Source organism: Ornithorhynchus anatinus, chromosome 3 (genome assembly GCF_004115215.2).
Source record: "Ornithorhynchus anatinus isolate Pmale09 chromosome 3, mOrnAna1.pri.v4, whole genome shotgun sequence".
Taxonomy (NCBI): domain Eukaryota; kingdom Metazoa; phylum Chordata; class Mammalia; order Monotremata; family Ornithorhynchidae; genus Ornithorhynchus; species Ornithorhynchus anatinus.
In genome coordinates, this window is record NC_041730.1 from 18,807,067 (window position 1) to 18,832,384 (window position 25,318).

A 25,318-nucleotide genomic window follows, 5' to 3' on the forward strand; every position below is an offset into this window, starting at 1 on the left:
AATCCACCCCAGCGCTCAGTACGGTGCCCGGCACGTAGCGGTAAGCACTTAACAAATACCACAGATACTAGATACGATTGATGGATTGATTCCTGCAGGGGAGGCAATTCGGAAGAGGAGGCGGAGAGGTGGGCCCGGCTGGCCGGGACGGACCTTGTTGCCGTTGTTGTACATGGCGACCAGGCAGTGGAGGTGGTAGATGTGGCCACATCTGGACAGCTTCCCCACCAGGTCGGGCTTCACGTTAGGCTGGGGTCCCTTGTAGCCCGAGGGAGCTGCCAAACGCTCCATACAGATGGTACAGTCCTGAAGGGGACCAGAGGAACAGAACTCGTCAACCAGGTCACACTTATAACAAGAACAGCATCTTTTATTCACATGGAACTTTTCCTAAGAACTTCTTCCTCCCTCCCTCCCTCTTCCTTCCCTCCCTACTTCCCTCCCTCCTCCCCTCTTCCTCCTCCCTCACTCTCCCTTCCTCTCTCTTCTTCCCTCCCTCCTCCCCTCTTCCTCCTCCCTCCCTCTCCCTTCCTCTCTCTTCTTCCCTCCCTCCTCCCCCTTCCTCCTCCCTCTCTCTCCTCTCTCTTCTCCTCTAGACTGTAAGCTCCTTGTGGGCAGAGAACGTGTCTGTTTCTTGTTATACTGTATTCTCCACAGCCCTTAGTGACTCTTCCCTCCCTCTTCCTCCTCCCTCCTCCTACCACACCTTTTCGTCCCTCCCCTCTCCCATTCCATCCTCCCGTTTCCTCCCTCCCCTCTCTCCCATTCCACCTTCCCTTTTCCTCGCTCCTCCATTCTACCCTCCCTTTTCCTCCTTCCCTCCTCCATTCTACCCTCTCTTTCCCTCCCTCCCTCCTCCAGTCTATCCTCCCTTTCCCTCCCTCTTCCTCCCTCCTTTCCTTTTCCTCTCTTCCTCCCTCCCTCAAGGTAGTGAGGAAGCAGGGAGGCAGTCCACCAATACCTAAAGTTCGGGTAGGGTAAGTTGCCCAAGATCTCCCAGTCCTAATGACAAAAACTAGGAAGAATAATAGTTACGGTATCCGTTAGGCACTTACTATGAGCCAAGCACTGTATTTAGTGCTGGGGTATATACAACATAATGAGGTCCCGCATGGGGCTCACAGTCTAAGTAGGAGGAAGAACAGGATTAAATCCCCATTCTGCAGATGAGGGAACTGAGTCACCGAGAAGATAAGTGACTGCCCGGCATCACACGGCACCTAAGTGCCATAGCTGGGATTAGAACCTACGTCTTCTGACTCCTGCATCTATACTTTTTCAACTAGACCACTCTAGAGAAGCAGCGTGGCTCAGTGGAAAGAGCCTGGGCTTGGGAGTCAGAGGCCGTGGGTTCTAATCCCGGCTCCGCCACTTGTCAGCTGTGTGACCTTGGGCAAGTCACTTAACTTCTCTGTACCTCAGTGACCTCGTCTGTAAAATGGGGATTAACCGTGAGCCTCACGTGGGACAACCTGATTACCTTGTATCTACCCCAGCACTTAAACAGTGCTCTGCACATAGTAAACGCTTCACAAATACCAACATTATTATTATTACTTCCACTTCCTCTCTTGAGGTAGTAAGGGAGCAGGAAGGCAAACTACAAATGCTCTGAGATCCAAGCAGGTTAAGTAGATTGTCTACCACCTCCCTGCTTTAAAGCCCAAACTAGGAATGGAGTACAGTGCTTCGCACACAGTAAGTGCTCAATGAATACGATTGAATGAATGAGTTCAAGTCTCACGATTCCTAATCCTCAACCTCTGAAGATGCAATCTCTAATTTCTCCCTAGGCCCACTTAAAAAAAAAAAAAGTGAGGATGAACCAGGTTAAGTATGTCCTTGGGAAATACTGTATTTATCAATCTATGGCTGCACTGTCCCATAAAACACACCCAGATTAGGAAAGGAATAATTTTAGCTGCACTCTTTTTCTTCCATTTTTAAAAGCTTCTTATACACAGGCAGGTACAGCGACTCCTTTGGCAGAGCTCAAAAGTAAGGAAGTTTAATGTTTCAACTGCCTTTTTTTTCACGATATTTGTTAAACTCTTACTAAGTGCCAGGCACTGTACTAAATGCTGGGGTAGATACAAGCTGATCAGGTTGGATACCATCCATGTTCCACACTGGACTCCCAGTCTTAATCCCCATTTTACAGATGAAGTAACTGAGGCCCAGAGAAGTGATGTGACTTGCCCAAAGTCACACAGCAGACAAGTGATGGAGCTGCTTCCTTTTCTTTTGCATGATATTTGTTAAGCCCGAAGTGCCAGACACTGTATTAAACGCTGGGGTAGATACAAGCCAATCAGGTTGCCCACCGTCCATATAATAATAATAATAATAATGATGATGGTATTTGTTAAGCGCTTACTATGTGCAAAGCACTGTTCTAAGTGCTGGGGAGGATACAAAGTGATCAGGTTGTCCCACATGGGGCTCACAGTCTTAATCCCTATTTTACAGATGAGGTAACTGCGGCACAGAGAAGTTAGGTGACTTGCCCAAAGTCACCCAGCTGACAAGCGGCAGAAGTGGGATTAGAACCCATGACCTTTGACTCCCAAGTCCGTTCTCTTTCCACTGAGCCATGCTGCTTCTCCATCCCAACACTGGATTCCCAGTCTTAATCTCCATTTTACGCTGAGGTAAGTGAGGCCCGGAGAAGTGATATGGCTTGCCCAAGACCACGTAGCAGACAAGTGACAGAGCTGGGATTGGAACCCAGGTCCTCCTGACTCCCAGCCCCGGGTTCTACCCACTAGGCCACGCTGCTTCCCCTTCCAGAGTCTAGAAACCAGGACGACAGCTACGCCTCTTGTCCCCGGGCTTCTTTCAGCACGTGGTGCGGACCGGTGCTTAAGAAATACTTCCAGTGATGATGTGTGACCCCAAACCTCTCCCCATTTGCAACATCCCCGCCCGGCACTGCCTTCTCACCTCATCTGGGGGATGCCGCACTTTCTGCAGGTATTTCTTCATCACCTCCTCCGGCGTTTTACCTACAATTAGAGAGGCCAGGCTAGAGATCACCACCCCAGAGCCTCAGAGCCAGGCAAGCCAGGGCAAGGGAGGTAAAGAGGGGAAAAGGACGGGCCTGAGTCAGCGGGGACCGGGGCGAGTGCTGACAATGGCCGAGAAGCAGGTAGGAGGTGATGGTGGGGGTGGGGCTGAAGAGAGAGGAAGGGAGAAGGTTCCGGATGGTGATCGTGGCACGGCGGGGGACTGCAGTCCGAAAATACGCACAATGGTGCAATTTGTCAGGTGTTTAGTTTGTGCTAAGCACTGAGGTCGATAAAATGCAATTAGATTGGACACAGTCCATGTCCCAGATGGGGCTCCCAGTCTAAGAGGGAGGGACAACGGGAATTGGATCTCCATTTTTCAGATGAGGAAACTGAGGCACACAGTAGTTAGTTGGCTTGCCCACAGTCACACAGCAGACAAGTTGGAGTCAGTCCAACTGAGTCCAGGCCACACTCCCTTCCTTCCCTCATCCTCCCCTTGAACCTGAAGCCAAGTAATCAACGCTTTTTATAATAATAATAATTGTGCTTTTTATTAAGCGCTTACTATGTGCTTAGAACTGTACTAAGGTCTGGGGGAGATACAAGATCATCAGGTCCCATAAGGGGCTCACAGTCAAAGTGGGAGGGGGAACGGGTACTGAAATCCCATTTTGCAAATGAGGGAACTGAGGCATAGAGAAATTAAGTGACTTGCCCACGGTCACACAGCAGGTATATGGCGGAACCGGGATCAGAGCCCAGGTCCTCTGACTCCCAAGCCCGTGCTTTTATTGCTAAGCCGTGCTGCTTCCCATTAAGCCCTTACTGTCCGCTAAGGGCTTGAGACGGTGAAGTAAACAGAGTTGGTGGACACAATCCCTGCCCTCAAGGAGTTTATTGTCTAGCGGATTGTGAGCTATACTCTTCTATACTGGAAGCTCACATTAGGCAGGGGATGTATCTGTTTATCGTTACATCGTACTCTCCCAAGTGCTTAGTACAGCGCTCTGCATGTGGTAAGTGCTCAATAAATACGACTGACTGAGCCGGAAATGTTCTTGTTCTGGAGGAGGCAGGAGAGGGGGGCTTGGCGGGCTGCCCGTCCCCCAGACGAGGAGACCTCGCCAACGGTGGCCATGAACCACCGGGACCGGGAAAGTAACCCGAATCAGCAGCACGAGTGAGTCAGCCACTGGGTCAGCACGTGCCGTGCCACGCCTGGCGGTCCCGGAGCCAAACCGGCCTCTAAACGGGCCTCAGGGCCACCCGGGGTGGCGCAAGTCTGAACATCATGGGGGTGCTCGCGCCAGTTGACTGGCTCCCATTTGAAAAGCGGAGCATAAGATTATTTCTGGGTTTGACCACACCTCCCGGCAAGCATAGAGAAAACGCCCGGGCTGGTAGAGGAAGAGCCAAGGAGGCTTCGGGGAGGGGGCAAGAGCTGGAGACAACTGTTAATAATCTTCATTTTGGAGCACAGAGAGATCAAGGATAAAAATAGTCTTCCCGTACTATAGGGAGCAGATGGAAACAAGCTAAATGGGATTGGGGTCAGGGGTCAAGAGGAGAGATTCATGTGAGTCACTAGGATTAACTCTCTGACAGACAGTTCTGAGACACTCAAAGAAACATCTACAGAGAAAAGAAGGCAGACCAGCTGTATAGGTCTCTAAGCCCCTTCGTAATAATGGTATTTATCGAGTGCCTAGGCAGTGTAGTGTCCTCTATTAAGCTCCCGGGAGATGTAACAGAAGCACTCCCTGAGCATGAGGAGCTTACACTCTAATGGGGTTGAAATCGTGTGTTGGGAAAGCTTTTTATAACTCATTAGGCCTGGGCTTCTTCCTTCTATCCTTCCCAAGCGTCTAGTATAATGTGCTGCGCTGAGTAGGCGTTCAATAAATGCTACTCCTACTGCTCTTCGGGGTCCTCACTGTCCACCAATTCAGCATCGGCGTGTCCCTGCTTTTTTAATTCGTTATCATTATAAATGTTATTATAATTATCCCCAATCCTACACTGCCAGCAGTATGTCCCTCGCAGAGCTGCCCTCCATCTCCGCTCCCAAGCTTTGGAGAAATAAAAGCTCTCAACACATTCAAGGATTTACTAATAATACAAATCGATTCAGCTCTTTTATCCTGGCATTTTCATGCTCCTTGCTACCCCTTCTATTCTGGTTCTTCCCCTGTAGTCTGTAAACTCGAAGTGGGCAGGGATTATGCCTACCAACTCTGTTGCATTGTCAGTCAGTCGTATTTATTGAGTGCTTACTGTGAGCAGAGCACTGCGGTAAGCGCTTGGAAGGGTACGACACAATAACAGACACATTCGCTGCCTCTCCCAAGCGCTTAGGACAGTGCTCTGCACACAGCAGCAGTCAATAAATACCATTGAGTGATTCTTCTTCGGGTTCTCACTCTTTGTAAATGACTTTTGTCTGTCTGGCTCCCCTGTTGAATTGTTAGCTCTTTGAGGATAAGAAATATATATTTTTGCTTCTTTTCTACTCTCCCAAGGACTCTGTATTCAATGGGTGCTCAGATAACATTGATCGAGCAATTGAGTGAATAAACAAAATGGCGCCTGAAATTCTCAGAGTGCACTCCTAGAGTTCCAAAGTCACCCAAGAATGCGTGACACCCATGGGGAACCCTTATGCTAGATGATCTTTAGGATGCCTCCTGCCTTATAGTTCCATGAAGTTTAGATAGAGTGAGAATGGACGGCAGCGGTGGTGGTTTACGGGGGACTTCGAGAAAAGAGACGGTGTCCATCTTGGTTCTCTGACAGGGGAAGGGAAAGGTTGGGGTGGTTGGGCGAACTGGGTCAGGGGTGTTTGGGAATGTGAATAGACCAGAAGTGAAGAAAGAGGGATGGGGAAAGAGATATAAGGAAGTAGAATCCAGTAGAATCCAAAGGCCGGGAAGGGCAGTGGGAAGGGGGCAAGATGTCCCCTGGAGAGGTCAGAGGATGAATGAGGGAGCAAGTCACCTTTCTTGGCCTGCTTCTTGGTGGTCTTGCGGCTTGTATTGGAGACCCCAGGAATGGATTTTATCTCACTCTTGCTGACGGGAGGAGGGTGCAAGACCAGCTTTGGAGGACGGGTGAGACACACTGGTAGCCCCGCTGCGCTCATGAGGATTCCTGTAATTCCTGGAGAGGAGGAGGGAGAAGGGGAACAGGAAAAAAGAGAAATGAGCCTGATTGTTCCGACCCCCTCCTTTACAAAAGAGCGCCCAAATCCCAATCGATCTTCTCGCCGGGCCTGCTCTGTAAACTCATTGTGGGCAGGGAATGTGACTGTTTATTGCTGTACTGTACGCACCCAAGCATTGAGTACAATGTTCTGCACACAGTAGCGTTCAATAAATACAACTGACTGAATAGCCAGATGGTCAGCTCTTCGAGGTCTACGACCTCTTCTCTTGTGTCAATCTGTCGTATTTATTGAGCACTTTCTGTGTGCAGAGCACTGTACTAAACGCTTGGGAAAGTACAAAGTAACAGAGTTGGTAGACACATTCTCAGCCAATGACGAGCTTACAGTCTATAGGGGGATAAACTTTAAAATAAATAAATTACAGATGCGTACATATGGCTGTGGGGGAAGCGAAATGGAAAGACCCTCCACGTTCTTTCATCCTAATAATTCTTGAAATTGCCTCTGTGTTCCCCTCTTTTCCATAGGCATTTCCGAACATGCCTACCAACTCTGTACTCTCCCAAGCCCTCGGGATGGTGCTCTGCACCCAGTAAGTGCTCAATAAATATGACTGACTGAATACCGTGATTTAATGGTTGATGGTCTGAACAGATCTCTGCCCTTCCTTTCCTCCACCCCCCTTCTGGAGTCATTCATTCATTCATTCAATAGTATTTATTGAGCGCTTACTATGTGCAGAGCACTGTACTAAGCGCTTGGAATGAACAAGTCGGCAACAGATAGAGACAGTCCCTGCCGTTTGACGGGCTTAAGGTCTAATCGGGGGAGACGGACAGACAAGAACAATAGAGTCACACCTTGTTAAAACAGCTACTCGAACGCCAACCTTCTTATTGTACCCCGAACTCTTCTATCTCACTGCCAACTCTCCCACATCCTGCCTCTGGTCAGAGATGCCCTCCCTCTTCATATCCAACAGACAATTACTCTAACCCCCTTCAAAGCCTTACTGAAGGCACATCTCATGAGTTCGAATCCCGGCTCTGCCACTTGTCAGCTGTGTGACTGTGGGCAAGTCACTTAACTTCTCTGTGCCTCAGTTACCTCATCTGTAAAATGGGGATTAAGACTGTGAGCCCCACGTGGGACATCCTGATTCCCCTGTGTCTACCCCAGCGCTTAGAACAGTGCTCTGCACATAGTAAGCGCTTAACAGATACCAACATCTCCTCCAAGAAGCAGCGTAGCTCAGTGGAAAAAGCACGGGCTTGGGAGTCAGAGGTCACGGGCTCTAATCCCGGCTCCGCCGCTAGTCAGCTGTGTGACCTTGGGCACATCACTTAACTTCTCTGTGCCTCAGTTATCTCATCTGTCAAATGGGGATTAAAAAACTGTGAGCCCCACGTGGGACAACCTGATCACCTTGTATCCCCCAGCGCTTTGAACAGTGCTTTGCACATAGTAAGCGCTTAACAAATACCACAATTTATTTTATTTATTTAAGAAGCTTTCCCTAAGCCCTCCAATCCTCTTCTCTGTGTCGCCTGACTTGCTCCCTTTATCCTCCTCCGTCCCAGCCCCATAGCACTTATGTACATGTCTAATTTTATTTATTTATATTAATGTCGGTCTCCCCCTCTACACTGTGAATTCATTGTGGGCAGGGGATGTGTGTTATAGTGTATTTTCTCAAGCACTTAGTACAGTAAGAGCTCAGTAAATACAAATGACTAAATGAATATCTTCACGCTTCAGTTCCTCTAAGAGAAAAGCGTATTCTCCAGACCTTCTCTTACCTGCTAATGCGGGATTAACAGGACTGGACCCATTGAGATTCTTCACTGGGACTGTTGGGACCCTGGAAGTGAAACAAAGAACGCATGTCTTTGGAATCGTAAGACACTGAGCTGGAAGGATTCCAGATAGAATTCTCGTTTCCCTTCCCATCTTCTGCCCGCTGATATCACTATACTATGAAACAGTAGCACCAAAGGTCTTATGAAGCTATAGCCACCCTGATTTAGAGGACTTCTAAAAAAGTCCTCTTTCGTGACAGAGGATGATGATGATGGTATTTCTCAAGTGCTTACTATGTGCCAGGCACTGTATTAAGCGCTGGATGAACCAAATAGGCAAGAGAAAACGAACAGGAAAAGCAGAGTTGGAGCGTGTCTCTATCTTTCATTTGCTCCCTTGGCTCCGAAGGGGTCAAAAGCTTAAGACTGGTGCCTCCAGGGTCTGCAGACACCAAGGCCCCGTGATTGCTGGTGGTGGCCCCATCAGCCTGCCATACCAGTATCCATTTTTGTTCTTAGAAGCCAAACCGGAGAAGTTGGTGGGAAGACCTCTGAAGTCACTGAGAAATCTGTAGACTCAGCCAGAAAAAAATGTCCTCGGGGTGAATCGCGTAGGGGAAAAGAAAATCGACGCGGGACCGGCAAATATGTGCAACTTCAGGCCAAAGGGAGTGGATAGTTCGACTGCGTGCCTGAGGACTGAGACAGGGATGGAATCTGGTGTTGAAGATCATCTTGGGTTACTGAGACGCAAAGGGAAAGAGGTAGGGAGAGGCAGAGAGCCAGAACTAAAGGGAAATAATGGCTCAGTCGAAAGGGGCTGCTCTCCCATGGGCAGAGGGACAAAATAGGAAAACCAGGTACAATATCTTGGTTGCTTAAATGACCTCCACGATCAGTTCTTTGGCGACCCACCAGAGGTCAGGGTGTCCTAAGGAGAGTTGCATCTGTCACCTCCTCAGGACCGAGCCCTGTCCCCTGTCCTCCCCTCCGCCCCGGCTGATGACAAAAACCACCTTTGTTCCTACAAACTGGACCGGCAGGTTTCCACACCCTCCTGGCTGGCCAGAAAACACGGGGTCGGGTCAGGCAGATCACCCAGCAGGGCTGGCCAGATAGGTGGGAGGAGCGGGAGAGAGGGTGCGAACTAGTAAAAGCTCTCTTGGGCGTGGGAAGGGGGGTGCACGCGTGACTGGGAACACGGCGAAGTGCTCTAGGCCGGCGGGGACACGAGGCCGACGGGTGGCCGGCTGCTGGCTCCAATAGGACTGGAGAGAGAACTGCCATTTTCACTTCGCTTTGAAACCCTGTATGGAAGAATTTTTTTCCAAGTGGTTTTGGATGTTAACCCTACCCACTCCTACACACACTCTAAACCCTCAAAAGAGGGGCACCAAAAAAGAAAAAAATCACTAGATCAGCTCCTTTTCTTCTCATATGGGGAACCCAACTCTTACCTCACCAGGTTAAGGAACCATAAGTAGGAAGCCACCTCGAGGAGGACTCTGAACTCTAGATGGGGCCTTCAGTGGAAATCCCAACCTTCAGCCTCCCTTTTTTTTTTATGGTATCTGATAAGTACTAACCGTGTTCCAGGTACTGTACTAAGCACTGGGGTAGATACAGGATAAACAGGTTGGACACAGCCCCTGTGGGGCTTCCAGTCTTAATCCCCATGTTACGGATGAGGCAAGTAAGGCCCAGAGAAGTTCGGTGACTTGCCCAAGGTCACACAGCAGACAAGTAGCAGAGCAAGGATTAGAATCCAGGTCCTCTGATCCCCAGGCCCGTGCTCTTTCCACTAGGCCGTGCTGTTTCATTGACTGTACCAGGGGAATGGCCTAGTGGAAGAAGCACGGGCCTGGGAGTCAGAGGTTGTGGGTTCTAATCCCGGCTCTGCCACGTGTGTGCTCTGTGACCTTGGTCAAGTCACTTCACTTCCTCTGTGCCTCAGTTACCTCATCTATAAAATGGTGGATCAAGATTATGAGCTCCATGAGGGACAAAGACTGATTACCAACCTGATTACCTTATATGTACCCCAGAGCTTAGTACAGTACCTGGAACATAGTAAGCATTTAACAGATACCATAAAAAAAAAAAAGAGGTTGAAGGTTGGGATTGCCACCTAAGGCCCCAACTAGAGTTCAGAGTCCACCCAGATCTTAGAAAGTGCTTGATGCATGGTAAGCACTTAACAGATACTATTATTATTGTTACTATTAGGGGCCTCTGCAGGGATTACTGTGGTGTGGCAGCAAAATAGCCAATGATGTGCCATTTCTCACCAGGCCACACTTCCAGGCCCATCACCTTGTAGGCCAAGCAGAAAGCCCCATTTCCCATTTGGCCATTCCCCAATCCAGGGGGAGAGTGAAGTTTGATCTCACTCTAGCAGATCCAAAGCTAGATTCACAGGGAGGAGGAAAGGAGAGGGGCGGGAGGAGACAACCCCTCAGTAGAAATCACAGCAAGAGGTTGGAGGGGAAGAAGGGGAGCATTTCACGGAGACACCCACACCAACTCAGGAATCCTCAGAGCCGGACAATGGTCCGTCACTAGGGTAACCGAGGCCCGACTGGAGACAGAGATGCCGGCGCTCCATAGGGGAGAGACATGAGGGTGGATTCCTGTACCCCCTAACAGTCCCTCCCACTTCAGAAGCTCCCCCCATCCCGCTTATGTGTCTGAATTATTCACAGGGTCTTTTGTTCCCCCCCAAACCTTCCCTTCATCCCACTCCTCCCTCCCACCCTAGTTCCCTGGTTTCCATGGGAAAGTTGCCTGGAGAGGTCATGGGCGGTGGGGGGGAGAGGAGGGCCTCAACAGCGACAGAAGGCCGATGGCAAATCCAGACAAAGGGGGATAAACACGCTAATTAAATGGCCAAGAAAGAGCTGGGGAGAAGATCGTGAGGGTGGGGGGAAAGGGGTGAAAAGGGAAAGGGCTAGGAGATAGAGAGGAATAGGGAGGGGCCTCGCCTGTCAGGGCCACAGTGTGAAGGAAAAAAAAAAATCCACCTTCAATAGCCCTTTTGATTTACCCTGTCCCCAGTTCTATTGGTGTCTAAAGAGGAGGGGCAGAGATAAAGACTCATTGAAATTCAAAGGGGCTTGCACAGGGCCCTTCCCCCAGTTTAGGGTAAGAGTCCTCTGGCATTTGCTGGAGGGGGGTGGGGGAGGTAGAGGAGAAGTGGGGAACTTGGGAGCTGCAGCATGAATTGGCTTTGGACTTTATCAGAAGTTTGCACTGAGAGTGGTGTGGCGGAAATGGGTGGTGAGCAGAGGACTGACTAGCTCACTGTCCAGGCTCGGGGCCTACGGCCCTCGGGACAGTGCTTGGCACATAGTAGGCGCTTAGCAAATACCATAATTATTAACTATTATGACCGGTGTTTCTGCCTCAGCTCACACCAAATGAGAAGCAGCGTGGCTTAGTGGAAAGAGCTTGGGCTTGGGAGTCAGAGGTCACGGGTTCTAAACCAGGCTCCACCACTTGTCAGCTGTGTGACTTTGGGCGAGTCACTTCACTTCTCTGGGCCTCATCTGTAAAAGGGGGATTACGACTGTAAGCCCCATGAGGGATAACCTGACGACCCTTTTATCTACTCCAGTGCTTAGAACAGTGCTTGGCACACAGTAAGCGCTTAACAAATACCAACATTATTACCAAATCTCCAATTACTCTGGAAGCTCAGCTGTCCCCAGGGAAAGTGGCATTTGAAGGGGTGCCCGATCTTACCCTAAAACTATCCTGAATCGTGGGGCACCCCTGTCCCTCGGAAACAGCATGGCTCATTGGAAGGAGAAAGGGCTTGGGAGTCAGAGGTTGCGGGTTTTAATCCCAGCTCCACCACTTATCAGCTGTGGGATTTTAGGTAAGTCACTTCTTTGTGCCTCAGTTACCTCATCCGTAAAATGGGGATTAAGGCTGTGAGCCCCACGTGGGATAACCTGAATACCTTATATCTACCCCAGGGTTTAGTGAGCGCTTAACAAATACCATCATTATTATCAAATTCACAATCACGATTTCTGCGAGCAGGGCACGGGTATACGTGGAGAGAGGCATCTGTAACTGAGGGGATGGACATGGGTGTCAAGAGGCCCGAGTTCTAGTCCCAGCTTGGTCACCAGACCGCTCTGTGCCTGTGGGCAAATCACGATCTCTCTGGGCCTCAACTTCCTCTCCCGTAAAATGGGTACAATACCCATTTCTCCTCACTTCGGAGGGATGCTGGGAGAATTAAACATGATAGGTAACGTTAAGACATTTGGGAAAAATCAAAGCCCTTGGCAAATCTATTATTAAAGGACCTAGAGAAAGGAGGCCAAGGTGGATCTGGAAAAACATCGTCTAACGTGGCTCTCAAAGGAGAGGATCCAAACTCCAGTTACTCTTCCGGCTCATTGGGTGTGGCTGGGCTACTGACTACACGGATGGGGGTTAACTGCAAGGCCGGAACTCCCCCTTCTTCCCACCCCTTGGTGCCAGGGGCCACCATACTTCTTTCCTCCGCTCATCCTCAGTGGGGAGGTGCCCACCAATGACGGGGTGGATTGGGGAGGGTGCTTCTCCCTTAGTGACGCCCCCTCCCCGCAACCCGAAAGTCTCAGCTGGCCACACCGAAGAGAGGGCCCCGCCTGCCACGGCCGGGACCCCACGGCACCTACCCAGAAGCAATGAGGACTCTGGACTGGGCAATGGCGAGGCGCTGCAGGTTGGCACGGTTTAGCGTGCCCAGGGCCACCCTCCCGGTCTTGCCGTTGGCCCCCGAGGGGCTGGCCGGAGAGGCCGAGGACGTCAGGGCCGGCGTGCTGGCCGCTTGCCTCCGGCTCACCTGCGACGTCAACGACTTGGCGGGCGCCCGCACGTTGCCCGCCCCGTCGGACACCTTGGCCCCGCCGCCGGGCAGAGGGGGTGGCTTGGTACCGCCGGAGGGGGGAGCGGTCTTCCGGGCCGGCGGCGGCAGGCCCGGCCCGCCGGTGGGCCCGGCCGCCGTTGCGGCCTTGACGCTCATGACCAGCACGCACTGCGGGCAGGAGCAGGGGGGCGGGGGAGGGGGGCTGGCCAACCCGGGACTGGCTGGCCAGGACTGGGACTTGGGCAAGGTGCCGGCGACCAGCGGGTAGACGAGGTCGAGACGGCGGCGGATCCGGCGTTTGCGCTGGGTCTGCCGGTTGATCTGGCCCATGGTGCCGAAATCGATGACGTAGCAGAAGCCGATGGAGGTGAGGTCGATCCAGGGGTGCTGCTTCTCGTAGGCGTGCTGGATGGTGATGCCCACCTCCATGTCGTAGGGGGTCCACGAGCCGCTGTCGTTCTCCCACTCCCACACAACCCCCTTCCCTGGGGCCGAAGCCGGATCGTAGTAGCTGCGACGGACCGGGCGGAGGGTGCCTGTGGGGGCAAAAGGGAAGAACGTCGGGGGTTACCCCGGGACCGAAACATCCGGACCTCCTCCTGTCCACGCATCTGCCCGAGAAGCAGCATGGCGCAGTGGATAGAGCACAGGCCTGCGGGGCTGAAGGTCAAAGGTTCTAATCGCGGCTCCGCCACGTGTCTGTCACTTCACTGGGCCTCGGTTCCCTCCTCTGTAAAATGGGGACTGAGACAGGGACTCGTCCAACTCGATTTGTTTGAATCCACCCCAGCGTTTAGTACAGTGCCTGGCACAGGGTAAGCGTTTAACAAATACCATTACTATTATTCTTATCATCATCTGGACAGAGAACAGAGGTTCGGAGGAATCAGGGCAGAGACCCGGGTTTGGAGAATCCTCCAGAGACGCTCCTATTATACCACACCCCTTCATATAAACCACTCGCCGTGTCATTACTAACCACGATAACCATAATTTAGATTTACCTTGGTGTCTTTATACCGAGGAGCTCAAAGCCCATCGTGGATCCAATCTCCTTCATGTTCCCAGCCCCCGCTGGGAGGGAGGAGGGAGGGGCAGATTATTATCATTATTTTTCAAAGAGGTAAACTCAGGGGTAAAGTAGGTGAGTGATTCACTCCAGGACCTGCACAAAGGCAAGTGGCATGGCCCACTGGGCATAATGTACTAAGGGCTGGACAAGTCAGTCCATCGTATTTACTGAGCACTTACTGTGTGCAGAGCACTGTACTAAACACTCGGGAGAGTAGAGAAGCAACGTGGCTTAGCGGAAAGAGCACAGGCTTGGAAGTCAGAGATCGTGAGTTCTAATCCCGGCTCCACCACTTATCAGCTGGACAAGTCACTTAACTTCTCTGTGCCTCAGTTATCTTATCTGTAAAATGGGGATTAAGACTGTAAGCCCCACGTGGGACAACCTGATCACCTTGTTTCTACTCCCGTACGTAAAACAGTGCTTGGCACATAGTAAACGCTTTACAAATACCATCATTATTTATTATTATTACAATAGAGCAATAAACAGGCGCATTCCCTGCCCACAGCGAGCTCACACTCTAGAGGGAGAGACAGATATTAATATAAAGAGGTAAGTTCAAACAAGCAGGTGACACATTCCCTGACCACAAGGAGCTGACCCTCTAATGGACTCTGACCTCCACTTTCCCCTCAACCCAAACCCACTCTCTTCCAGTCTGAGATCATTCAATCGGGTGGGGAGGGATGGGGGGCCGGATAAGGGGGTGGTTCAGAATCAAGGCGACGGCTCTATGATCTCTGGATGCTGGGCCTCAAGGCTGCTGGAATTTCAGCATCTGTCCACCCTGGCTCTATCCATCAATCTGGAAAAGAAGGCCTCCCCTCCCCCCCCCCGACCTCCACTCTCCTCCCACTGCCCCTTCTCCCCACTTCTCCCAGAGAGGAGACACCAAAACAGGCCTCCTCACCCCACCCCCTGCCTCCTATTGAAGAGAGGAAGAAAAGAAACAATGGCTATTCAGGATCCTGCCAGGGTCATAACCCCCTCCATCTCAGAGTCCCTTAATGACCCAAAACAACAACATTCGGAGCCACTGGGCAAAAAGCCTAACAATCCCCCATTCATCAGTGGGTTCCTCGCAGGGGGGATGGAAGAAAGAGGAAGAAGAAGTGGGCCAGGAACTATTCCTTGCCACCTTCCTTCAAAAAAGAGTCCAGAGTAAGCCAGTCCCTGGCAGGGAAGACCAGAGGGTTCCCCCCCTTCCTCCACTTGGGGTCCATTGTGTCTGGCCAGGGCTGGGAAACGATGTTTTCTGGGGACACAGATGCACCCGTATCTATGTGTGTATGTAATATGAGTGTGTAAATGCATAAACACACACATATCCATACAGGAAGAAGGATTGGAGTTGGACGTTAGAACTTCCAGACCAGAAAGGCTGTACAGTGTTCCCTGGGAAAGATGAAGACCCTCCTTTATGGGTGTCATCTGGATGACCTCCAGCCCCACGATTCAGTGAACGGACTTCAGAAATCCTAGGAACTGGGCCCCATTAGGCCAAGAGCCACAAACCGAAGAATGGGAGGGGAAAGACAAACTTGCTTGAGGTGGTCAGAGAATATGTCCGTTTATTGTTATACTATACTCTCCCAAGCGCTTACTACAGTGCTCTACACACATTAAGCACTCAATAAATACGACTGAACAAATGAAACAGGCTGAGTGTCCTCGAGCCGGGGCAACTCGGCCTGGATCCCCATAGGCATTCACACACCCTGACGATTCCATGGCCACTCTCCTCCAGTCTCGGCCAAACTGGTAGCCCGGGTAAGGGGACCAGATCTCCTCCTGCTGATGCTGGCTCAACCCTTCTCCCCACGGGGCCTCTGGTCTCCTACATGGGGCAGCTGAACAGGCCGAGGCCGTTACAGGTTCTGAGCACGTGGTGCTCAACCGACCCGTCTGAAGGCCATTGGATAGCAGGCCCTCAGCCAGATTCAAGCAGGGGGCAGATGGTCTCTTGGGGCCTTCATTTTGAGTCTCCGGGGATCGGGGTGGAGGTGGGAAGTGCGGGAGTCACACGTGGCAGTTTGGGCACCACGACGTATGTGCGAATACACTGAGCACGTGCAGCACCCCGTTTCTCCCTCACCCTTGAGCCCTGAGAACTTTCCCAGAGTCTCTGGGACAAAGGAATCAAAACTAGGATGACCCTAGTTAAAAAGCCACAACCTCCACATCAGTCTGTAAAATAGAGACTTCTCAGGTCTCTGTGCCTCCCTTCAACAGGGGCCCCAAGCACGAATTGGGCAAGGGTGGGAGTAGAATTAACTAGTGCCCCCCTCACTGGCTAAATGGACATAGGTGTGTAAACTAGGATCTGTAAGTGGAGGCTTGGAAATTAAAGTGGACTTGGTAGAGGGAGATTGGAGATGGGTAAGGGGGAAGGAGGCCTAAGAAAAATGTAGTCCTGCCTCAAACTCAGGAATAGCTAAACAGGAACAGAAATTACACTGCTCCTGCCTCTTTTCTATCCACTGGGTTTCCTATGGTTAGACTAATGATAATAATAAAAAATAATAATTGTGGTACTTGTTAAGAGCTTACTACTCATTCAATCATATTTACTGAGTGCTTACTGTGTGCAGAGCACTGTACTAAGTGCTTGGAAAGTACCACACAGCAGTAGAGACAGTCCTTGCCCACAATGAACTCACAGTCTGGGGGGTGGAGAAAGACCAGGCACTTTTCTAAGCGCTGGGGTGGGTACATGTAAATTGCGTTACACAGAGTCCCTGTCCCACATGGGGTTTACAGTCTTAATCCCAATTTTACTCACGCGGTAACTGAGGCACAGAAGTTATGTGACTTACCCCCCTGTCACACAGCAGACAAGTGGCAGGGGCAGGATTAGAACCTGTGTCCTGACTCCCAGGCCTGTGGTCTGTCCACTACACACGCTGCTTCTCAGACTAGCCTTCCGAACATCACTATTCCCCTCTGGAGCAGGATTCCAAACTCTTCCTCGTCAGGGGAAATCCCTTTGGGTTTGCAGACAGCAATCTGGGGATTTCTTCTGCATCACCCTTGCACCCTTTATTCACCCCTCCTTTAGCCCCACAGCACTTATGTACATATCTGTCATTTATTTATATTAACGTCTATCTCCCCCTCTAGGCTGGAATCTCCTTGTGGGCAGGGGACGTATCTACCAACTCTGTTATACTGTACTATCTCAAGTGCTTAGTAATAATAACAATAATGCTGGTATTTGTTAAGCACTTACTATGTGCAGAGCACTGTTCTAAGCGCTGGGGGATACAAGGTGATCAGGTTGTCCCACGTGGGGCTCACAGTCTTCATCCCCATTTTACAGATGAGGGAACTGAGGCACAGAGAAGTGAAGTGACTTGCCCAAAGTCACACAGCTGACAAGTGGCGGAGCCGGGATTCAAACCCATGACCTCTGACTCCCAAGCCCGGGATCATTCCATTGAGCCAAGCTGCTTCTCTAATGCTCTGCACACAGTAAGAGCTCAATAAATATGATTCATTGAATAAGATGACCCCTACCTTTCCTCTGGACACCTGTACACTCCCCTATTTCTCAACCTCAGCCATAGGTGAAAGATCATTTGATGGCAAAGATGGTGAAAAAGGAGCTGGCAGAGGATGTTGGAAAAGATTAAAAAAACTAAAAATCAAAGGCCAGCCATCATCCTCCCTCTTTAACGTTCCCTTGCCTTCTTTCTAATTCTCTTGCCCAAAATGCCAAAGAAGGACAAGTTTAGAATCTGAAATGAGCTCAGACCCGAGGCGGTCTCACAAGAGGGGCAAACAGAGAGGCAGACAGTGTCTGCGACATCACAGCCATCACCGTGGTGATGGTGTGCAATGGGAAGGCCGGGGCAGGATGCCGGGGTGGGGTGGGGGTGGGGGGGAAATCTTCTAAGCAGACGAAGCTCCCCCCTGCAGGAAAACGTCCCCGTATTGATGAAGAACAAAAGGGTGCGAGAGAAAAGGGAGAGGGGAGAGCAAACTACTTCCACATCTCCAAGAGTTTTTGTTTTGGGTCTCAAGTCCCTGCTTGGGTCAGGATAGTGGGGAGAGGAAAGTGGGAAATGAAATGATAAAACCGGGCCACGATTTGGCCTTCGACTTCCAGAGTCCAGGTTGGGGTGGTTGAGCTAAGTGCTAAAGGGGGTACCTCCCCTTTAATGAGTGACCCCTAATGCGGAGAAGGGAGACTCTTCTCCAATTCCAGTTTTCTTCTGTGAGGTTCCTTGTTTTTTGAAGCCAAATCCCATCTTTGGAAAATGAAACCAGACCAGGCATTCTTTACCTCAAATCAGGGTGAGGGGAGGAGAGGGGAGGGGGCAGGGGGACCTTTTCACGTCATGTGTCTGCTTAGGAGACTGATCATTTATTTTGATATATAAATCCTCCTCGTTATTTGGAGCAAGACTGGAATTCCCTGTCAGACGGTTTCCATGTCTGCAGGTCTCCTTGGCGTCAGCTCCTCCTTTTGGATTCTTTCCCCAAATTTGTGCGTGCAAGCACACACAGAAATACACACAAACACACACACACTCTCTCTCTCTCTCAGTCTTTCATCTTCCTATTCCAGCGGCTCTCCAAATTGCAAAATTCCTTCCTTTCTCTCCCTCTCAGCCAGATTTCACCCTTTCCCCTCAGCCTCCACATTCCTTCTAGAGATCCCCTCCCTCTTCCAGTCCCTCTCCCTCCTTCCCCTATTGTCTGTCCCCTCCTGAGAGTTGTCTGAATCCTTAGGATTCTTGGATCCTGGACCCAGAAACTCCAGTCAACAACAGTGAAACAGTGTTTCCATGTCTGCAAGGCACTTGGGGTAACATGGGGCTGTTGGACTAAATCCCCCTTTCCAGACACTTCTAATTAGCAAAAAGGATCTGGGGGCTTTCAGTGTGAGCGGCTTTTATGCTGTCAGCCAACAGCTGTTTTTCCTCTCTCATCCGGACTCTTGCCTCCTCCCCCTCCCTTCCCCCAGCCCCCACCACAGCTGGTCTGCCCACTTCTACTCGGGCCAAAGCCTCAGCCCAAATTCCCCCACAGAAAAGATCGCTCGGGAGTCCTGGGACGGCTCCCTCCGCCCAGAGATCCAGTTCGAACCTCTGAGTGTCCGGCTTTTGAAAGACACTGACCAGCACTGGAACCCCGAGATCAAGCTGACAGCCACCCACAGCCCCAGCAATGGACCCCCTCTTTTCTTCCGCCCCTTCAAGATTACCAGCTGCCCTCTCCGAAGCCCTTCCCCTTGCGCAGTTCCGTGCCCATCCTCTTCCCTCTAAACCTGTAGCCCGTTCCGAATCAATCAATCCGTGTTACTTATTGAGCGCTTCCTGTGGGCAGACCACTGTACTGAGTGCTTGGCAGCAGAATCGGAAGACACCTTCCCTGCTCTCCAAGAGGTTACGGACAGGAGGGGAAGGACTAAAGAGGGCTAGAAATAAGCGGCAGCTTATTCTGCAGCTTATGCTCGGCTGCAAATCCCATTTTCACGCTAAAATGGGAATATTGCTCTCTCGAGGTCAAAGGACATAAGGCTCTCCCCTTGGGGGCTTGTGTAGGAAAGGGGGGCGGGGGGGGGACGTTGGGGAAGAAGGCTGCTTTGTGATGTTTTCCTCCTGGGGGATCTGCCGCCTCTTGGGTCCTGTCATGCCAGGGCTACGGGCAGCCTGAAGGTGATTCCCTGGTCTGCCATTCCTCAGCATTTCCCCCCATCCCACTCACCCCTCCCTCCCTCCCTTTCTCTCTCCTTCCATCTGGTGCGGCCTGTTGCTTCAGCACTCTCTCTCCCTGGCTCTGCCCAGGCAGGGAATCCCACGGCAGACATAGTATTTCATCTGCCCGTCATCCTGTCTAATTTAGCAAACTCCCCCGCACCCTCCGGATGGTGCCCGGTCCTCCCGTACGGCAGGAGACGGCTGTGGGGAAGCCCTCCTTCTCCTCTCCTGGCTTTCGCCCCCCTGCCCCACCCCCGGCTCCCGCAACCTGCCCGGCCTGTAGTGTCTCAATAGTAACAATAGCTGGACTACTGGCTGGGCGCTGATTAGTACCAAGCAGTGCGCTGAGCGCTGGAGTAGATACGAGATGAGTCGGTGGGGCCCAACCCCCGTCTCACGTGGGGTGAGAAGCCAATGGGGGAAGGGGCAGGCAATTTTTCCAAGTGCTCAGTATAGTGCTCCGCACACAGTAAGCGCACAATACGAATGAATGAAAGGCAGGTATTCATAACCATTTTACAAATGAGGAAAATGAGGAAAAGGGGTGGGAAGGCAGCTTTCCCAAGCACTGAGTACAGTGCTCTGAACACGGTAAGCGCTTGATAAATATGACTGAATGAAGGCAGGTATTCATACCCATTTTACAGATGAGGAAAATGAGAAAAGGTGGGGGGGGGGTCGGGACAAGGTCACCAGGGTGGGGGAGGAAAGGAGAGAGTCCAGGGTGGAAAGTGGGGCAGGGCACGGGGTTTAGGGTGCCCGGAGGGTAAGGGGAGGGTTGAAATCTGAGCCTGGTGGAGCCAGGGACAGGGCTGTGTATATATGGATTGATCTAGAATTGTATTGATGGCTGTTTACTTGTTTCGATGCCTGTCTTGCCGGTTACGAGCCGGGATTGTCTGTGTTATTGCTGCATTATACTTTCCAAGTGCTTAGCACAGTGCTCCGCCCACAACATTCATTCATTCAATCGTATTTATTAAGCGCTAACTATGTGCGGAGCCCTATACTAAGCACTTGGAAGTGCAATTCGGCAACAGAGACAATCCCTACCCAACAACGGGCTCACCGGCTAGAAGGGGGAGACAAACAACAAAACAAGTAGACAAACATCAGTAACATCAAAATAGATAAACAGAATTAGAGATATGTACACATCATTAATAAAATAAATAGAATTATAGATGTGTACATAGATACACCAGGGCCGTGCGGTGGGGAAGGGGGTAGAGGAGAGGGAGGGAGTGGGGGCGATGGGGAGGGGAGGAGGAGCAGAGGAAAAGGAGGATTTAGTCTGGGAAGGCCTCCTGGAGGAGGTGAGCTTTCAGTAGGGCTGGTGGGAGAGGGTGTGATTGTCTGGCGGCTGTGAGGAGGGCAGCAGGGGCGGAACGTGGGTCAGAGGTCGACGGCGGGCCAGGCGAGAGGGAGGCCCGGTTGGATTACGTGAATGAGCCAATGAGCCTGGATTATCTTTCTACAGAAATGCTTTGGGCATGTCACTCCCCTCCTCAAAAATCGCCAGTGGTTGCCTGTCAACCTTCACATGAAACAAAAACTCCTCACTCCGGGCTTCAAAGCTGTCCATCACCCGGCCCCCTCCCACCTCACCTCCCTTCTCTCTTCTCCAGCCCAGCCCGCACACTCCGCTCCTCTCCTCACTGGGCCTCGCCCTCACCTGTCCCACGGTCGACCCCTGGCCCACGTCCTCCCTCTGGCCCGGAACGCCCTCCCTCCTCACCTCCGCCCAACTCTCTTCCCCCTCTTCAGAGCCCTCCTGAGAGCTCCTCTCCTCCTGGAGGCCTTCCCAGACTGAGCCCTCCCTTTCCCTCTGCCCCTCCTCCCCATTCCCCCTCCTCGCTCCCCACTGCACCTGTGCCTATCTGTATATATTTACTACTCTATTAATGACGTGTCTATATCTACGATTCTCTTTATCTCGACGGCATCGATGCCCGCCTACATATCAGACCGCGAGCCCGTCGTTGGGCGGGGGTTGCCTCTCTCTGCGGCCCAACTGTCCATTCCAAGCGCTGGGTCCAGCGCTCCGCACAGTAAGCGCTCGCTAAATACGACCGACGAGGGTATCTGTTGAGCGCTTACGATGGGCCGAGCACCGTTCTAAGCCCAGGGACGGACAGGAGCATCGAAGCCATGCGTGGCCGGTCCTGGCTCACCCGTGTCCTGGCGAAACTGGTGCATGGAGTGGAGGTCGACGATGTAGGGGGCGAGGCGGCTGTCCACGTGTCCGAGGACGACGCTGCCCCCGGCCCGGGGTCCGGCTCGGAGGACGGCCTCGATGCGGTGGCTGACGGCGGGGCTGTAAGGCCTCCAGCGGCCGTGCTCGTTGAGCCACTCCCACACCACGACGGCCGAGGCCAGCAGCATGGCGCCGCCGGACCCCGGCCTCCTCCTCCTCCTCCCGACCCCTCCGGAGCCCACCCGAGGGCCGCTAGCCGGACCCGTCCACCGGGCCCACCGCTACACCAGTTGCTCCTCCTCTTCGGCCGCTGCGAGGGGCGTCTTCCCCAACAGTCCCCCCTGGAATGGCATGCTCCGATTCAGTGGCCGTCGCCGCTCCAAATGCAGGGACGGTGGAGGGGGCAGGACCTGCAGCAGACCCAGGACCTGCAGCAGCGGGATCGGCCGGACCAGGTGGCCCCGCAGCAGCAACAGGACCGGCTGCGCTCGTCCCAGGACCTGCAGCGGCCGCGGCGGAGGGAGGGTCGGCCGGACCGGCCGGACCTGCAGCAGCAGCAGCAGCAGCGGCCACAGGACCTGCAGCGGCAGCAGGACCGGCCGCAGCCCCGGGACCTGCAGCGGCGGCAGCAGCAGGATGGGCCGGACCGGCTGCAGTCCCGGGACCTGCAGCGGCGGGAGGATCGGCCGGACCGGCAGGACCTGCAGCAGCAGCGGCGGCGGCAGGACCGGCTGCAGTCCCAGGACCTGCAGCAGCAGGACCGGCTGCAGCCCCAGGACCTGCGGCGTCAGCAGCAGCGGCCCGGCGAGTTTTGGACTCCCGTTGCAGGTCGGGGGTCCGAGCCCCCGGGAGGGAAGCGAGCCCCCATGGCCCACCCGGGTGCAACTTTGCAGGCTCCTCCGGCGCCGGCACACGGCCTTTTTAGCTTCCTGCAGCGGGTCGGGGCGGGCCGGGACGCGGCGGCCGCGCACACATGCAGGCACACATGCACACACACATGCACACGCGTCCACACACACACACACACACACACGCCCCCTCCCCTCCCCTCCCTCCGGCTCGTATGACCTCATGCTCCGCCCCTCCCCCCGAGCGCCCCCTGCCGGCCCCAACGACCACGCCTCAGGCCCCAACCGCATTAATAGTAAGAAGGAGCAGGCTCATGATGGGACTTCTGCAGCGCTTACGCTCCGCCAAGCACTGTGCTAAGCGCTGGGGGAGATGCTAGGTCATCGGGTTGGCCCACGTAACAATAAGAAAGGTATCTGTTAAAGCGCTTACTCTCTGCCGAGCACTGTTCCAGGCGCTGGGGGAGATACAAGGCAATCAGGTTGGCCCACTTAATAATAGTATTTGCTAAGTGCTTACGCTCTGCCAAGCACTGTGCTAAGCGCCGGGGGAGATGCTAAGTCATCAGGTTGGCCCACATAACAATAATAATGGTATCTGTTAAGCGCTTACTCTCTGCCGAGCATTGTCCCAAGCGCTGGGAGTGATACAGTGCTCTGCACGTAGTAAGCGCTTAACAAATACCAACGTTATTATTATTACCAGGCAATCAGATTGGCCCACATAATATTGTTATCTGTTAAGCGCTTACTCTCCGCCAAGCACTGTGCTAAGTGCCGGAGGAGATACAAGATCATCAGGTTGGCCCACATAACAATAATAATGGTATCTGCTGAGCGCCTACTCTCTGCCGAGCACTGTCCCAAGCGGTGGAGATGATACCGGGCAATCAGATTGTCCCACATGATAATGTTATTTGTTAAGCGCTTACTCTCTGCCATGCACTGTGCTAAGCGCCGGGGGAGATACTAGGTCATCAGGTTGGCCCACATAACAATAATAAAGGTATCTGTTAAGCGCTTACTCTCTGCCGAGCACTGTTCCAGGCGCTGGGGGAGATACAGGGCAATCAGGTTGGCCCACATAATAATAGTATTTGCTAAGCGCTTACTCTCTGCCAAGCACTGTGCTAAGCGCTGGGGGAGATACTAGGTCATCAGGTTGACCCACATAATAATAATAATAATGGTATTTGTTAAGCGCTTACTCTCTGCCAATCACTGTTGTAAGCGCTGGGGGAGATAGAAGGTCATCAGGTTGTCTCACATGGGGCTCACAGTCTTAATCCCCCTTTTAATGATAATAATAATAATAATAACAATGATGATGGTATTTGTTAAGCACCTACTCTCTGCCGAGCACTGTCCCAAGCACTGGGGATGATACCGGGCAATCAGATTGTCCCACATGATATTGTAAGGTCATCAGGTTGTCTCACATGGGGCTCACAGTCTTAATCCCCCTTTTAATAATAATAATAATAATAACAATGATGATGGTATTTGTTAAGCACTTACTATGTTCCAAGCACTGTTCTAAGTGCTGGGGATGATTCAGGGTAATCACAATGTCCCACGTGGGGCTCAGAGTCTTCATCTCTTCCCCCTTTTAATAACAATAATAATAATGATGATGGTATTTGTTAAGCGCTTACTATGTGCCAAGCATTGTTCTAAGCGCTGGGGGAGATATAAGGTAATCCGGTTGTCCCACGTGGGGCTCACAGTCTTCATCCCCCTTTATTAATAATAATAATAATAATGATGGTATTTGCCCAAGTGACTTGCCCAAGGTCATCCAGCAGACAAGAGGTAGAGCCAGGATTAGAACCCAAGTCCCCAGACTCCCAGTTCTGTGTTCTTTCCAGAAGGTGGTGAGAGACAGCTTCCAAACTCTCCCTCTTCTTGATTTGGCTACTTCCCTCTCTGGCCCTCGGTTTAGAAGGAGGAGAAAAGTGGAGATGGAGAAGGGAAGAAGGAAGGGAAGGAAAAAGGAGGAAAAAATGAAGAGAGAAAGAGAGGGAGAAAGAGAAGACTAAGAAGGGGAGGGAGGTATCAATCAAGCAAGCAATCAATCAATCAACCAGCCATATTTATCGAGCAAATGGAAGAGAAACACCAGAAAAGAGAATAAGGGAGAGGCAGAAGAAGAGAAGGATGATGGGGGAGAGGGAGGGAGAAGAAAAATAAGAGAAAGAGGAAAGGGAAGAGCAGGAGTAAGAAAAGGAATGAGTTGGGATCTGATGGGAAAGGAGAAGCAAAGAGCAAGGCAAAACCCAGGCTAAAAGGGGAGAAAGGAGAGAAGACTCTGGTCCTTCCAACATATCCAAACCCAAATCTACAGCCCTTCCTACCTCAATAAGTGAAACATGCTTGGGTTTGAAATGTGCTACGGCTCCAGAACGGCTTATGTGCAGTGTCTGGCACATAGTAAGCATTAAACAAATACCACAGTTATTATTATTCATGTACAGACAAGTCCCTGGATGGTCAGGTGAGAGGGAACTTTGGCTGAGTTTAGGGTTATGGTGGGATGGGGCCGGGCTTGGGAGTGGAGGGAGAAGCAGAGCAAGAGGATGGGGAGAAAAGGAGATGATGCCAAAACAAACTATGAATAGATATAGATCAGCTAGTAAGGATGACCTAAATTGGGGCA

At 51.9% G+C, this 25,318-nt stretch overlaps 1 protein-coding gene across 5 annotated transcripts in view; it reads right to left on the reverse strand.

Annotated features, from left to right (window-relative positions):
- DTX4 (deltex E3 ubiquitin ligase 4) overlaps positions 1-25,318 on the reverse strand; it is a 60,843-nt gene that overhangs the window by 13,458 nt on the left and 22,067 nt on the right. For 2 of the 5 annotated variants that reach the window (XM_029061613.2, XM_029061612.1), the window contains exons 3-7: positions 12,647-13,373; positions 7,974-8,035; positions 6,006-6,167; positions 2,944-3,005; positions 154-306 (exon numbers count right to left, since the gene is read on the reverse strand). In XM_029061613.2, coding sequence (XP_028917446.1) covers positions 154-306; positions 2,944-3,005; positions 6,006-6,167; positions 7,974-8,035; positions 12,647-13,373 — 1,166 coding nt within the window. The other 3 variants (XM_029061611.2, XM_029061615.2, XM_029061614.2) reach the window with 3 other exon arrangements.